Genomic DNA, 16,964 nt, shown 5'->3' with positions numbered 1-16,964 from the left:
TCAATAAAAAAGTAGTTTAGAATTTTATTACAATAACTCACGAAATTTTTCTAGTGAAAACTGGGGAAAAAAAATTTCGTTCGTTTGTTTATTTTGGTGTCTGAACAGGTTTTACCTCAAGGCACAAGGTTCGAGATGATCAAAAGAAGAAGTCTCGACCCAAAATAAAGAAAAAGAAAAGAAGTTAATTCAAAATGCAGAAGCAGATGAAAAGATGTGGGTTGCTCAAGACATGACTAAAGTCACAAGCTTTGCATGTCCCGTCTTGATCCGAAAAGCCGAAGAAGAATGAACTAGCACCTACAGCTAGCAAGCATCAAGGTTCAGATCAGAGTCTGCTTGAACAACCAATCAAGACTCAAGATCAAGTTTCAAAAGACTTATATATAGGAATCTTGTAACTCATAGCTAGCAAGTTTAGTTAATATTTTTCATTTTTGATTTTGATGTAATAACAGGACCGCGGACCGGAACCTCGATGGAACGGTACCTCACTCGAATCTCTCATCCTTTCCACACACTCCATCACTTTATTCATTTTTGAACTACACGTGGCCAGATTCCTTTATAGCCGAGGAACTGTAGGCAGCTCCGATACCAGGGCTCGGTCACAATCTTCTATCCATCTTTATTTTCTTTTGAATAAGTGTCGGGTCAGAAATCAATTACGTCGCTTACTTGTTTCTTTGCTCAAAAACACTTCGTGTTTCCAAGAAAAGAGGGGCAGCTATAAGCACGTAATTTCTGACCCGCACATTAGAATTATCTTTAAGAGTCTTAGTATTTTTGGAATATTTACTTAAGTTTATTTCTATAGGATTTTACTTTATTATTAATTTTAATTCTAGTTTTGAAGCACAAATATTGAACAATACAAAAAACAGTTTCATATAGTTTGCCTTAATTAAATGGAATTAATTTTATATTTAATGGTATATATTAAAATTGTTACGTTTCTTAATTGATGAACTTTAAGAGCCCAACTTGCTCAAGCCCATACCCACTCCTCATTTGACCTAACCTAATTCCTACTCCCTATAAAATGAGCTCACACTCATTGAAGGGACCTCATGGCCGCACCTCCAAAGGAGAAGGAGGGGATCTCCATCGTGACCTTAGTTTTGATAAGAAAGAAGCAGCTGCACCCTTCCTTCTCCACTCCCAGCATCAAGCACATTCCTTAGCACAATCAACCAGCCAACAACCACCCGAAAACAACCTCCAAAACTCAGCAAAATTTCCATCCAAAAACTCCAAGAAGCGCAGTACTTCAGCTCCAAAAAATCATGAAAACGCAGTTGTAGCACCATCCCTTTTAGCACACTTAAACAGCCATGTTTTCACACCAATATTCCGGCCAAACAACCTCCAAAATACCATTGTTTCAGTCTAAAACCCAGCTCAAAAATAGACGAAAACAACCTCAAAATCAGCCGGAGTTCAGCTTCGTAGTTTTGGTTTAGTTCGAATTTTCCGGCGAACTTCCGGCCGCCGTCGAGGTCCGTTCGTGGTTCAGTTTGAGTTTCGCTATTGCTAGATGAGTTCAGGTGGAGGTTCTGTACTAACTCAATATCCAGAAAGGAATTTTTGTTACTTGAAGGTTCACTCTTCCCTTTCACCCATGTTATACTATCTATCTTCCTATTATTTGTTTTGATTGGTACTCTATTACTTGGATTTGTTTTGCTTTTATATTTAATCAGCATATAGTTTTCAATTAACGTTACTGAGTTGGTTTAATGAAAGTTAAGACACAACATTTATAGGTTCAGATTGGATTGAAACAATGTTTGTAATCGAGGGAGTTAGCTTTATAAATGTGAAGTAGACTTGGATAAATATGTCTAATGGTTGGGTAAATATGATGTGACTTAGTATTATTTAGTCTAGAATTGAAAGAATCAAGAATTAGCTTTGTTGCTTATTTTATTCTATTGAGGTATGGGGTTGGACACCAAGAATGAAAATTAAAGTTATCATGTTAATTGTGTTACTTGATTTTCTTGGATCGCTCGTAGCATGCTAGGTCGTACGTTCATTATGCAAACTTTCGGAATTTCTATTTTAGTATCGAGGCAAGAAGTTGTCCCCCTAAGTTTATTATCATCCGGGGAATGCCTTGAAGACTTTGTACATATTTTATCCAGGGTATACCCCGTAGTACATGTAGTTGGAGGCCATGACGGGTATCGTGGATGAAGCATTAGTATAGGCTAGCGATAATTAAATAAATCATCATGGCTATGGGTACGGTTCCCGTGGCATAGTCGTGATACATAATCCCCAATTCGGATGTGTAATTCATGTGACCTGACCATAACTTCAAATCATAAAGAAAATAAATATGTTGTAGATCGTGGATACGGTTCACGTGATGTGATTCGCAATGTGTACAAAAACAAATAAGTGTGTGACATCGCGAGTTGTTCAAACAAATTTCATAAATACTAAAAGCAGTTTTAAAAGGTAAAAATGCACAATAGGTCTCAAATGTGTATTAAATCAGATAATTAGGCCAATTATTAATAGTTGAGTGACCGTGCTAAAATCACGGAATTCGGGAATACCTCACACCTTCTCTCGAGTTAACAAAATTTCTTACCCGGTCTTCTATGTTCGCAGACCATAAATAAGAGTCAAAATTTCCTCGATTTGGGATTTAAAATGAACCGGTGAATTGGGATACCATAAATTATTCCAAGTGGCGACTCTGATTAAATAAATAATCCCCTTTCGATTAATATCACTTTAATTGAAAAAACTCCCATACCCCCTCGGGGAAAAAGAGGTGTGACAACTATTGGCGCGGATGGTGTTCTGCGACTCCAGGATTGTCTGTGTTCCTAATGTGGATGGACTGAGGAAAAAGATCCTGGATGAGGCACACAGTTCTCGGTATTCTATTCATCCAGGTGCTACGAAGATGCATCGTGACTTGAGGCAGGATTATTGGTAGCGGCGAATGAAAAAGGACATAGTTGAGTATGTAGCTAGGTGTCTAAATTGCCAGAAAGTTAAATATGAGCACCAGAGGCCAGGTGGACTAATTCAGCAGATGACTATACGAGAGTGAAAATGGGAACGCATTACTACGGACTTTGAATTTGGGTTGTCGTGGATCTTGCAAAAATTTGATGCAGTTTGGGTCATTGTTGACAGGTTGACCAAGTCAGCACACTTTATCCCTGTTGTGACTACGTATAATTTAGAGAGGTTGGCCCAGATATATATTCAGGAGATAGTTCGGTTGCACGGTGTGCCAATTTCTATCATATCAGATAGAGGCCCTCAGTTTACTTCACATTTCTGGAGAGCAGTACAGAGTGAATTAGGGACCCGTATAGAGCTAAGCGTAGCCTTTCATCCGCAGACTGATGGGCAGTCCGAACGGACAATTCAGATTTTGGAGGATATGCTCGGGGCATGTGTGATTGACGTTGGAGGTCAGTGGGATCGTTTCTTGCCTTTGACCAAGTTTTCTTATAATAACAGTTAGCAATCCAGCATCGAGATGGCTCTATTTGAGGCTTTATATAGTCGACGATATCGTTCGCCCATTGGATGATTTGAGCCCGGTGAGGCTAAATTATATGGTACTGATTTGGTGAAGGATGACTTGGAAAAGGTAAAGTTGATTCAAGAGCGACTTCGTACAGCACAATCCAGAAAAAAGAGTTACGTGGATCAGAAAGCGCGTGATTTATCATTTATGGTAGGTGAAAAAGTTCTCTTGAAAGGTTCGCCGATGAAAGAAATCATGAGATTTGGAAAAAAAGGAAAAATTGAGCCCAAGGTTTATAGGTCCATTTAAGGTGTTGAGACGAGTTGGGGAGGTTGCTTATGAGCTTGCATTGCCTCCCAGTCTATTGGGAGTTCATCCAGTGTTTCATGTATCTATGTTGCGGAAGTATCATGCCGACCTATCACATATGCTAGACTTCAGCACAGTTCAACTAGATAATAGTTTGGGCTATGAAGAAGAACCAGTTGCCATTATTGATAAACAAGTTTGCTAGTTGAGGTCCAAGAGAATATCTGCAATAAAAGTCCAGTTGAGGGGCCAACCAGTCGAGGAAGCGACTTGGGAGGCCGAGAAAAACATGCGGAGCAGATATCCACACTTATTCAGCACTCCAGGTACAATTCTAAACTCGTTCGAGGACGAACGTTTGTTTAAGAGGTGGAGAATGTAATGACCCAATCGATCATTTTGACTTTTAGAACCTCGTTCCCCTAAATAAAATCCCTTGTATGTACTTTTACTAATTTATGACTTGCGTGGATGGTTGGTTCGGGATTTGGGAGTGTTCGGGTTGAAATAGGAACACTTAGTTTCTTAAGTTGGCCTTAGAATGCTAAGTTTGATTTCGGTCAACATTTTGAGAAAATGACCCCGAAATCGAAATTTGACAGTTCCAATAGCTCCTATGGTATTTTTGGACTTAGGAGCGTAATCGGAATTTTATTTGGAAGTCCGTAGTTAAATTAGGTTTGAAATAGCTAAAACAGGAATTTAAGTTTGGAAGTTTGATCGGGGAGTTGACGTTTTTATATCGGGGTCGGAATTCAGTTCCAAAAAATTTCATAGCTCCGTTATGTCATTTATGACTTGTGTGTAAAATTTGAGGTCAATCAGACTTGATTTGATAGATTTCGGTACCGAATGTAGAAGTTGGAAATCTTTAAGTTTCATTAAGTTTTAATTGGAGGATGATTTGTGGTTTTAGCATTGGTTGGTGTGATTTGAGGGTTCGACTAAGTTCGTATGATATTTTGGGACTTGTTGGTATATTTGGTCGAGGTCCTGAGGGGCTCGGGTGAGTTTCGGACGTCTAACAGATCACTTTTGACCTTTGGGAGACTGCTGATAGCTGCTAGTATTTTTCTTATGATTTCGTTATACGCGATCGCGTAAGTATGTCTGCGATCGCGTAGAGTAATTTGGGTAGAGGCGAATTTGTTCTATGCGATCGCGTGAATGGGGTTGCGATCGCGTAGGCTTAATTTGGGCAGCCGGAAATTTATTCTATGCGATCGCGTGGGCACGTCTGTGATCGCGTAGGTTGGTCCAGTCTGTGCATCGCGATCTCGTGGCGTTGTTTGCGATCGCGTAGGGAAAACTGGAGAGGAAGCTGGGCCATGCATTTACTCTATACGATCGCGTGAAGAGCGATGTGATTGCGTAAGGTTGGAACCTTGTGCATCGCGATCGCGTCTCATTGTTTGCGATCGCGTAGGGTCATTTTCTGGGCAGTAAAAATTTGTGCTATGCGATCGCGTGAGGATGTTCGCGATCGCCTAGAAGAAATCACTGGGCAGGGAGTTTAAGTTCTGAAAATGGGATATTTTTATCGATTTGGAGCTCGGATCAAGGCAATTTTTGGGAGATTTTCAGAGAAAATAACGGGGTAAGTGTTCTTAACTCAATATTGGTTAAATTACCCGAATCCATCACTGTTTTTATCATTTAATTGGTGAATTAAGTTGGAAAAGTTTGAAAACCCTCTTGGATAGATTTGAGGATTTGAGGGCTGAATTGTTATCGGAATTTAGTAATTTTGGTATGGGTAGACTCGTGGTTGAGTGGGCGTTCATATTTCGTAACTTTCATCGGATTCCGAGACGTGGGCCCCACAGACGATGTTTGAGTTAATTTTGGATTGTTATTGAAAAATGTAGTATTTTCTTATGGAATTGATTCCTATAATTTTTAGTGATTATATCGAATTATTTTGACTAGATTCGAGCTAGACAGAGTTGGATAATCGTGGAAAAGGGCTTCTAGTGGATTAAATTGGAGCAAGTTGAGGTAAGTCACTTGTCTAATCTTGTGAGGGGGAAATTACCCCATAGGTAATTAAATTAATAATTATTGCTAATTGTGGGGACAACGTACGCACGAGGTGACGAGAGTACGTGTGTAGCAACTATTAATGCTAAAGTACGGGTAGTTTAGGACTCAAAGCATGAATTACTTGTGTAAATTGTATGTGTTATATAATTAAATTATTTGGTATATATTGTGAATTGTTAGGGAAAAATATTAAAAGATGAAAATCTCATATGTTTAATTTTCTGTTTAAATTAATTAATTATTAAAATAAATTATTCATCCTCTCGAATTGATCTTATAATAAATATACTCTCCTTCCGGAGGTACATAAGAAAATGTCCTCCTTTCTTGTGGAGCGGACCGAACGCCTCGGCATTATAGATGCATCTATGGATTGCGCTACACGTCCCTCATCAGTGTACACGACACTCTGGATCGGGTCGTACGACCTCAGCAGAAATCGTGCCTAATAAAATTTATAATTACATGATACCTTGGTATTTTAATTGTAGCTTGTGAATCTAGTTAATAGATTGAAAATTGTTGTATTTGAAGGAATTAAATGGTTTCTGTTGTTTAAATAAATTATTGTTAATTATGTGAATCATATTGATTTAGATATTCTAGTTTTATTTCAATTATTATTATTGACCCATAGTGAGTGTCAGAGTTGGTCATCTCGTCTCTACCACTTCGAGATTAGGCTTGATACTTACTGGGTACTCATTGTTTACGTACTCATGCTACACCTGCTGTACTTTTTTGTGCAAGATCTGAGACAGGCACTAGTGGAGGATCTATCATCGCACATCCACGTTATCCAGAGGCGTAGTGGTGAGCAGACTTTTCTAAGCCGTTCTGCAGCTACTAGTGCATCTTCTTATATTTGCATTCTGTTTATTTTATTTCAGACAGTGTTTGAGATTTTTGTATAATCTACTAGATGCGCATATACTTGTGACATCATGTCTTGGCACACACATTGGTAGAATTAGGAGTTGATTATTTTTTTCTTGGATTTAAATTAATTGGTATCTTTTCTATTTTCTTTAATATTGCTAGTAAAATAATAAAATTACTTAGAAAATTATTCTGAAAATAATTGATGTATGTTTAAATTACTAGTTGGCTTGACTAGCTGTAGTGTTGGGCGTTATCACAGACCTATATGTGAAATTGGGTCGTGACGGATGAAATGCTCATTCCCACAAATTAAAACTGTATACTGATTTGCAGTTTCACATCTCCCGACTTCTCCCTCATGAAAAAGTGGCTCTGTTTCTTCAAAACTCTGCCACCATTGACTGTTTCACGAAAGATCTATAGGTTTGTCTTTCTTCTCTTTTTATTTAAACTCGTAAATCTTCTATGTTTTTCTGTTGATGTCATGTCTTTACCTGTCTTTTTTCTTTGACAAACAAAGTCATGCCTTCACCAATATGAGGCTCTTCAAGCCAAAACATGGGCGAGACACAGAGCCAAGCAAGAAGAGATCCGTGGCAAACAGAAAAAGAAACTATGCAGTCAAGAATCAAAAGATTTTAAAATAGGGTTGGTTAAAGCAAAAGCATTGAGAAATGGTGAATGTATTAAGTGTTAGTTGAAGTTTCTTGATGTTAGTTGAGGATTTGAGACTGAAATCTTTGTAAAATACAGTGTAAATGTCATATTTTTTACTCCTCTACTCATGTTTGTGTATATATTTTTTATCCTCATCTTTGTATTCCCATAATCCTGAATATTGTAAATAATCCTCTATTAGAAATAAAGATTCTGCATTTTTTAACAATTTGTTCGATAAACATAAAAATTTGCAAAAATAATGTATTATATTCAATTATAGAATATTCATTATTACTTATATAAATTCTAAATATTAAAATAATCCCTTTATCTAAAAAATGGTAAATAGTACGAAACATATATAATCATTGCCAAATACCTTTCAGTCGCAAATCGTTACAGTTCTCTATACAAACAAATTTGTCTTTAATTCTATACATTTAGGGACGAAAACGTTTTCTTAAAATTTGCATATCTTCAGTTACAAAATCACATTTTTCAAGTACAAATTAGATACCACTTTAGAGACAATTAGAATTGTCACTAATCAAGATAAAAATTAGTGACAAATTTGTTTTGTCGGTATTAAGAATTTATTTAGTGACAAAAGTTATTTTCTACTACAAAAAAATTAAACTTTTTCTAACAAACAAGCTCGTCACTGATTCAATATATTTGGGGACGAAATAACAAATTTGTCGCTAATGTAACTTCATTTAGCGACGAACCACTAAATCGTCTTTGTAAACTTTTAGTGACCCATTTATGGCTACGAAGAATTGACAAAAAAATTTGGTCAGAAAAGATATTTAGTGACGAAATAAAGCCTTTTAGTGACAAAAACATTTGTCGTTATAAATCAAATTTGTTGTATATATTAATCCAAAGGTCACTTTGGATGTTGTTTACTTGTCGTGATGCTTTGGTTAAGAAGGTTATTGCTGTCTAAATTTATGGATGGATTGTCAACTAAACTCTATCAAATTCCTCAATCAATATCAATAAAATGTTGTGACCGCTTAGACTCCGTTTATTTTGTTATAACAGAAAGTTGATTTCGTGTGAAAATTCACTAAATTTTAGTAAGTTGTTAAGTACTTTCCTTGGAAATCATTTTTTTTATGTAACTAATAAACATATCTAAACTAAAACATTAGATTTTGGTAAGCTAATTATAACCTTTCTCAATTGATAGTACAGGTCACACTACTATAATTCAGAATTCGATTGCATATGCTATAGATCTCGTGAATTTTTGGTAAGTAATTAATCCATTCTAATTCAGAATTTAATTTCTTTTTGCTATAAATTTCACCCATGAGAGCTAGTGAAATAAACATTACTTAGACCATTATATGCAAATTAAGCTTTATTATTCACAATGATTTCCCAAGATAAACAACTCCATTTCCTATTGATTCCCCTAATGTCCCAAAGCCATATAATACCTTTAACTGATTTTGCAAAATTACTAGCCCAACATGGAATTAATGTCTCTATTATTACCACACCCCTCAATGCACAAAGGTACAAATCATTAATCACTCAGTCTTTGAAATTTAACCTCAAAATCCAACTCATTCCCCTACATTTCCCATGTGAAGAACTTGGTTTGCCTAAGGGATGTGAAAATATGGATTCACTTCCTTCAACAAATTTATACAAAGAATTTTTTTTAGCTTGTGAAACACTAAAAAAACCACTAGAAAAAATAATTCAAAAATTGGAAACAAAACCAAGTTGTATTGTTTCAACAGGTGGTCTATCTTGGACACAAGAAATAGCTGACAAATTCAAGATTCCAAGGTATGTTTTCCAAACAATTTCTTGTTTTGCTCTCCTTTGTTCTCAAGAAATTGAAACTAGAAATTCCCAGCTACCTAATGAGACTACAACAAAGCAATCTGATGATGTTCAAAGTGTTGTACACCAAATTAAATGGTCACAAAATTTGGCACGAGGTACGTTGATTAATACGTTCGACGAATTGGAGCCATTTTATGTTGATGAATACAAAAAAATCATGAAAAATGTTTTTTGTGTTGGTCCAGTATCATTATGCAACAAAAAAGTGGATGAGATAATTAACAGAGGTAACGAGGGTTCTGTCGATAATGAGCATAGTTATTTGACTTGGCTTAATTCAATGAAGCCAAAATCTGTGGTTTATGTTTCATTTGGTAGCCTTTGTCACATGTCATTCTTGCAAATAAAAGAAATTGGATTAGGGTTGGAATCATCAAATGTGCCTTTTGTATGGATAATTAGAGGATTAAATGTTTCATCAGAAGTTAAGAAATGGCTAAGTGATGAAAATTTTGAAGAGAAGGTAAAAGGAAGAGGCATAATTATTAAAGGTTGGGCACCGCAACTTATGATCTTATCTCACCCGTCGGTCGGAGGATTCTTAACGCATTGTGGATGGAATTCGACTTTAGAAGGAATTACTTGTGGAGTACCAATGATTACTTTTCCAATGTTTGCTGATCAATTTTACAATGAGAAGTTAATAGTGGATGTTTTAAAGATTGGAATTCGAGTTGGGATTGAAGAGAAGAATAAAGTTTTGGTTAAGAAGGAGGAAGTCAAGAAAGCAATAAATCAACTCATGAATGAAGGATTTGAAAGTAAAGAAAGAAGAAAAAGAACAAAGGAATTAGCAATAATGTCAAAGGAGGCAATGCAAGAAAGTGGATCTTCTTATTTGAATATCAAGTTATTGATTCAAGATGTCATGCAACTAGTCAACAATTAGGGGGTCATAGCACTGCATTAGTTATTCAGAGTTTTATACCAGAAACTATGTTACTATTAGTTATGCAGAGATTATGTTAGTAATGTTGAAATCCGAGTTATATGTTGCAAACTTAATATGTATTGAATTTTATACCAGAATTATTTAACTTATACCTTAAATTTAACGGCCCTTTACAGTATTTTGAATATCGAATACTACTATTAAGCAAAAACAATTTTATGTTTGTGTCATTTTTCTTGAGCGGAGTCTTTTAAAGAGTATCGGTTTGAAATATAGCGCAGAGCAACACACTTGGGCCCAACGTTGGTAACTCATTCTCTTACATCCGGAGCCGGATTTACTGTTTAATTTTTCTAGTCGGTACACATAGATTTATACTAATTATATACAGTTTTACACATATTATATATATATTAAACATCCGTTGATTATTTTTTGTTTAAGCGCGGGCGGTTATTTAGGTTCATTTTTCTTCATTTACATTTCTTTGGGTCCAGAAGCATTGGGCTAAACCTATTTTTCAAATTTGAGCCTTTTATTGGGCTTATTCAATGTGACTTGTCTTGTCTAAGTCTCGAATTTCAATCGGGTTTGTGTTTTCTCGGACGGATTTTTTTTTTTTTATAAAAGCTAAGTACTTTCTTTAACAAATGTTTTACCAAAGGAAATTATCATCAATAATTTTACAGTGTGTGTTTGATGTAAAGATAGATGGCATATGTTGAATTTTGGAAGGTGGAGAATGAAGCATGGGCTAGCTTTAAATTTTTGTTGATAGTTAATGGCTACATTTGTTATATAGTATAAAATGGTTAGGCACTTCTTATGAAAATTTTAATCTAATTTCAAAGTACAATGACTAGATGATAATATCTCGTTAATTATAGCTTTTCTAATGAAAAATTTAATCTAATTTAATTTAATGAATAGGCGAGGAGGATAATTAGACTAGATAGATGTATTTCAGAAGGATTTGCAAATTGGAATTTTTAACACAACTGATGTAGGACAAATATATTCTGATTTGTAACATAAGAGAAAATGTATTCATATATATTGATAAGATTAGGTTGTCTATATCATACCTTTTGGAGTGCGACCCTTCTTCGGACCCTGCGTGAATGCGAGATGTTTTGTGTATCGGGTTGGCCTTAATATACTAGCAACGTATTTGCAATAACAGCTACGCCTCAATTCGAAACAAATCAGGATCAACTAAGAAATTAAAATATATTAATCAGTAAATTTTCTTTAAACTTTTACTTTTTGAGCCTATGTTAGTGAATTGTGTTTACTCCATTTTAAGAAGCCATTCTTGTCCATCTATAAATGAAACATCCATGTAAAGTGCTGCCTCATTCTGCTTCAACTGCTTTGAATAGGGTACCCTAAATGTGTAGTTGGCTCCTGCTCCATAACACTCGTACTCCCCAAAGAATACTCTTCTGTAAAACGTATGCATTCAAATCACGAGATTGTTAGTTAATAAAAAGATAATTATGAACTGCGACTGTACAAAAATTTACAGATCTGTTGACTCTGATTGTGTTTGGTGCATGTGATGCAAAAGGGAAAAAAAAAATCCTCATTTTGGAGGAAACTTATTTTCCTTTACAATATATTATTTCAGCTCTTAAACAGGCTCGGGCCTAAACGGGCTAAGTGGTTCGGTCCAAACGGTCCCGATCCCGGGCCGGTCCCAAATTAAACGGGCTAAACGGTCTTTTTGTAGGGACCGATCCGGGACCGTTTGGTCTCGGACGAAACGGTCTCGGCCCGCGGGCTAAATGGGCTAAGTGGGCGCAACGAGTTTTTTTTTAAAAAATTAAATAGAAATTAGAGACAAAAGGATGTTAAAAATAATATCTAAGGCAATGCCTTGTAAATTTTGTTATAGAATTGTGACCTAAATTTTATTTAACATCCTAAATTTTAATATTCAATATTTAATTATGAATATATCTTATATATATATATACTCTTTAGTAGTAACATGAAAAGACCAAAGTATGGTACTTTTTAGCTAGTATAAATATCGGATGATGGAAGATCAAGTTTTAGCTCAACTCAGATTATAGTTGTGTAGCTAGCCGATAGAGAGGATAATATATCTAAGAGTGGGAAATTAGTTAAAACTGTAATCTGAGTTGAGCTAAAACTTGATCTTCCATCATCCCATATTTATACCAGCTAAAAAGTACCATACTTTGGTCCTTTCATGTTACAATAAAACAAGCAATAATAGTAATTATAGAAGAAAATAATAGCCCGTTTATTTATTCAATTTTTTAAATATCAACACCGCTTACGAAAAATTCTGCATATGCCCCTGCTCAGCGTGGCCTATAGGTCACGGGTTCGAGCCGTGAAAGCAGCCACTAATACTTGCATTAGGGTAAGCTATCCGTATCACATATCTTGGAATGCGGTCCTTTCCCGAATCCTACGTAAGTGTGGGATGCTTTATGCACCGGACTACCCTTTTTAGGGGAGGGGAGGGGAGGGGAGAGGGATGTGCATGCAAGAGGGATATGTAGAATTGGAAAAGTTAAGATCACCACTTACTGGTCTCTAGTAGGATCTCTCCAATCATTCCAGCCATCAGAGGAAACCACATCCGACATATAAGTTTTGGAGAAGACGACAGTAGCAAAAGCACCCCAAGCACGGCCAAGCCACACTTTTCCATTGCCACTAATACTGCAATTCACAAATGAAAATCCAGATTTCTCTGTCTCTGAATTCCTTCCTTGTGCTGTGATTGATCCTCCAACTCCACTTGTTCCTTCTTTTGCTATTGAACTTATTGTGCAATCCTAAAAAAATGTATCATGTCTACGTCAAAGTCTAATTAATAATAAATTAACCTTACTACAATCAAATCTCCCCATAACAATCATCCTATGTAACAACACTTTACTAGTCTAAGTTTTATTTGGAATCAATTTTTCATGTTATGTTATAATATATGTTCTATATAACAACACTTCACTATAACAGCTAGAATACATGGGGACAAATAAGGTTATTACAAAGAGGTTTTACTGTATAAGGAGATTACGAGCAACAAACGTAAAAATTTTACTATATTTGATACGTGTACATACTAGCAAATCTCACGCATGTGTGTTATTCTATTTAGAAATTATGTTTAGCCTGAAAATTTTCACCTTCATAATGTACCATAATAATCTTGTCAGTTGTGATGCAACATCTTATACTTAGCACAATACATTTACCTCATAGAGTGATCTACCATTTCCAAAAATAAAATCAATGGATCCTTGAATAAAGCATTCTTTAAAATAATGTCTTCCTCTATCATCATTAAGAGTATCTTGTGCTCCATAAAATCCACAACCATAAAATGCAGCTTGATCTCCTCCTACTCTTACAGCCACTGCCTGTGCTCCAACATCACCAGGCAAAGGACTAGGCGCTGTATTCTTTAAAAAAAAAAAAATTAAGAACACTGATAGGAGTTAGCAAGGTTAGACCTCTATATAACAGTCATTCTTTATAACAGTACATTACTATCCTTTATAACATCACATCACTATAACGGCCAAGTTTTTTTTTGGAACCAACTATTCATGTTATGTTATATACAATATATGTTCTTTATAATATCAGAACATACTAGCTTGTTATAGTAGGTTTGTCTTGTATCAATTGGAGTCGTCGTGGTGCAGTACACCACTAGCCCAGATACCTCCATTGTAAAAAAATAATAATAATAATAATAAGAACATAGATCCAATCGACAACATCAAATCCAGAGATAATTCAAACTCTATAAAAGTTACATAACACCAAAAAAAAAAATCAATAAAGTTAAACATTGATTATTTTACCTAAAGAAAAAATATTGTACCTGGAAGCTGATATTATATGCTATGAAGTTTGAAGCATAAATAGCAACAGTAAAGCTATTGGCAGTTCCACCAGTAGAATTAGCAGTATCATTCCATGAGATAATAGTATTAAGGTAACCTTGGCCTTCTATTATCAAATTTGTCTTGTTAGGGTTTATCACCACTTTCTCCCTGCCAAAAATAAATAAGTTCTTAATAAACTTTATATGCTGAAAATTTTTAACTTGACTATACAATAGGTCAAATTATACAATTTCATTACACATCACAATATAACATTAACAGCAACAAATCCAGTGTAATCCTACAAGTGGGATCTGTGAAGGGTAGTGTGTATCGTAGACTTTACCCCTACTTTGATAAGGTAGGATGTTGTTTCCAATAGACTTTCAACTCAAGGAAAGATGAAACATCATAAGATAACATCGAGGGAAAAATTAAAGATGATTACTTGTATGTTCCCGAATCGAGTATTATAAGTGATCTAGTAGAGCTAAAATCAGGAGCAGCATCAATGGCCTTTTGTACACTGCTAAAATTTGCACAACCATTTAAATCAACAGTAATAACACGTGAAACGCCATACATAGATACAAGCTTGGAGTTCCATTTAGAATTGTCACATTTAGGTTTATGCCTCCTCCTTCTATGGTGGTGATGATGGTGGTGGCGACGAGCAATAATAATCTCTTTGAAAATATTAAAGAAATCCTCTAGGCCATTTTGCTTGAAAACCCTTAGTAGAATAGCAAGTCCAGAACTACTTTCTGTGCTAGTATTTTCAATAGCACTATTTGTGGAAGAGTGGTTGGAATAGAAGGAAAGTATGATGGAAAAGAGGGCAATGACTAAGGTGATAAACCAAAAGAGTATGGTCCTTCTAGTAGTACTCATAGTTAGATATTGTTTTGATTGATTTGTTTTTGTTTTGTGTTTCTATGGTAGATTTGAAGAGTTAATATAGTCAGAGACGAATTCTCTATTTAAACTTGATGAGTTGAATTTTAAAGTTCTTCTCGCTAAATATATTGTTCATTTGAAATTATGAATTCAGATAACATAGTCTAATATATTTGTGGAAACTTTGATACGAAATATAGTTTTTCTCATTGAATATAAGTTGAATTCGCCTTTGTCTATATATATATATATATATATATATGCGTTAAATATAATTGAAAGGGTAGTCATTGTTTTTATTAGCGTAGGAGGTAAGAGAAGTGTGGAGAAAGGGTCTCTATTGACATACATTTTGTGGTGCAAAAGAAGGAAAAAAGTGGAGATTGGATGATTGACACGCCAAGAATTGTACTAAGGAGAAATCAGAAATGACATTTTAATTGCCCATTTTGGTGTGAGTTCAATGATGAATGTGTAATGCAAAGTGTCACTTATACGTGTTGTTTATTTGGAAAATTTAAATTTTTCAAAGGTAGAAGTTGGATTTTGGCCAGTGGAATAATGCCTGTGTTAATATGGCATCAAAAGAGAACATTTTCTTCAACCAAATAATGATACAATATATGCACAATAAAGAAAAATGAATTTTTTTTTAAACCAACGAATGAACATCTAGATCTGCTATTATTATGACATAATCAACCTTTGTTTTTTCTGCTTATTTGAGGTACTCATATTTACACAGCACAAATTGACGAATTGACACCCTTTAGCAAATTACACTAATAAGAAGTGTACCAAACATAGGAATTGGATATAAACAGACAGTGGGGGCATTTGCACAATTAGCCTTTTTTTAGGCAAGTATTTAATTTATGTCCTAGTTAGCCAAGTAGTCTAAATTTGTCTTCAAAAAGAAAAATTCATCCAACTACTTTAAAGACCAAATTTAGTTTACTGAACTGATACGAACAAAATTTAAAGAGTGACCTCAGAAACCTCCATAAAATGCAAATATTTCCTACGGTAAATGGAAACTAACCTCAAGACAACATATTTTTAACACATTTCAGTTGATAACCTCCATTATGGAAGAATCTGCCAAAAAACCTGATTTAAGTTGAAAAGGACACCCATTCTCTTCCTTTTTTTCATTTTTTCAAAATTTACTTGATTTCAATTAATTTCCATGCATCGTTAACGAAACTTATAGCATTTTTGGCCAAAGCTTTTTTTGGGCCAAAAGTGCTTTTTTGGCAAAAGTATTTTTTTTTCTAAAAATTGAGGTGTTTGGCAAGCTTTTAGAAGGAAAAAAAAAAGTGATTTTGAAGAGGAGCAAAAGCAGTTTTTGAGAAGCATAAAATAGTAGCATCTTTCCAAAAGCACTTTTCTAAGAAGCACTTTTGAGAAAAATACGCTTAGAAGCAGTTTTTAAAAGCTTGGCCAAATACTAATAACTGCTCAAAAGTATTTTTCAATTTAATTAGTCAAACACAAACTGCTTATCACCAAAAAATACTTCTCTTTCTCAAAATAAGCAGATTTTAGAAGCTTGGTCAAACAGGCTATTAGTATTATTTTGCATATCCGAACTCGTTTCTTGGTAAAATAGCAAAATACCAAATGCACCCTTAGTTTTCGGAAATGGAAAAGGGTCAAATTTATTCCCTACTATGCGAAAAGGATCAATTTTACTCTTCATTATATTTTTGTGTAAAAATACCTCTAATATTTGCTAAGTAGCTCAAATCTAATCTTCTTCCGTTAGGACGGTCCAAAATGAAAACTCAATCCCGTATGGCATAATATTTTAATGAGGCGGACATGAGGTGACATGTCAACTCCCCCCAACTCATTTTACCCCATCCCCTCCACTTCTTCTATACCTTGCCGTCCACCACCATGACCACCAATGTAACTTAAGAGACGGATTTTTGGTCACTACAACATTTGTCCGTTAAACCCTTCGGGTTGCCCAGTTAGTTTGGAGGGTGGTCATCCATATAGATGACTTGGAATCGGATCCCTCTTAATG

General features: G+C 35.1%; 2 protein-coding genes across 3 annotated transcripts; one reads left to right on the top strand and one right to left on the bottom strand.

The window, feature by feature from the left end:
• The first annotated feature begins 8,417 nt into the window (after positions 1–8,417).
• LOC107778097 (UDP-glycosyltransferase 73C3-like) lies at positions 8,418–11,032 on the top strand. Its single transcript, XM_075230228.1, has one exon. The coding sequence runs from the start codon at positions 8,778–8,780 to the stop codon at positions 10,149–10,151; it is 1,374 nt and encodes a 457-aa protein (XP_075086329.1). The 5' UTR covers positions 8,418–8,777; the 3' UTR covers positions 10,152–11,032.
• A 107-nt stretch (positions 11,033–11,139) lies between these two features.
• LOC107778098 (putative pectinesterase 14) lies at positions 11,140–14,991 on the bottom strand. 2 transcript variants are annotated; one of them, XM_075230232.1, is made up of 6 exons: positions 14,481–14,990; positions 14,029–14,200; positions 13,394–13,600; positions 12,720–12,970; positions 11,450–11,599; positions 11,140–11,369 (listed from the first exon to the last, which is right to left on the bottom strand). In XM_075230232.1, exons 1-6 carry the CDS (start codon positions 14,921–14,923, stop codon positions 11,366–11,368), a joined length of 1,227 nt encoding a protein of 408 aa, XP_075086333.1. In that variant the 5' UTR covers positions 14,924–14,990; the 3' UTR covers positions 11,140–11,365. The 2 variants fall into 2 exon arrangements, with proteins under 2 accessions (XP_075086333.1, XP_075086337.1); XM_075230236.1 differs by having other exon boundaries at positions 11,360–11,599; positions 14,616–14,991.
• Between the last annotated feature and the right edge of the window lie 1,973 nt (positions 14,992–16,964).

Source organism: Nicotiana tabacum, chromosome 2, assembly GCF_000715075.1.
Source record: "Nicotiana tabacum cultivar K326 chromosome 2, ASM71507v2, whole genome shotgun sequence".
Lineage (NCBI taxonomy): Eukaryota > Viridiplantae > Streptophyta > Magnoliopsida > Solanales > Solanaceae > Nicotiana > Nicotiana tabacum.
Note: the sequence above shows the minus strand (reverse complement) of the source record. Positions and strands in the feature narration are given on the sequence as shown.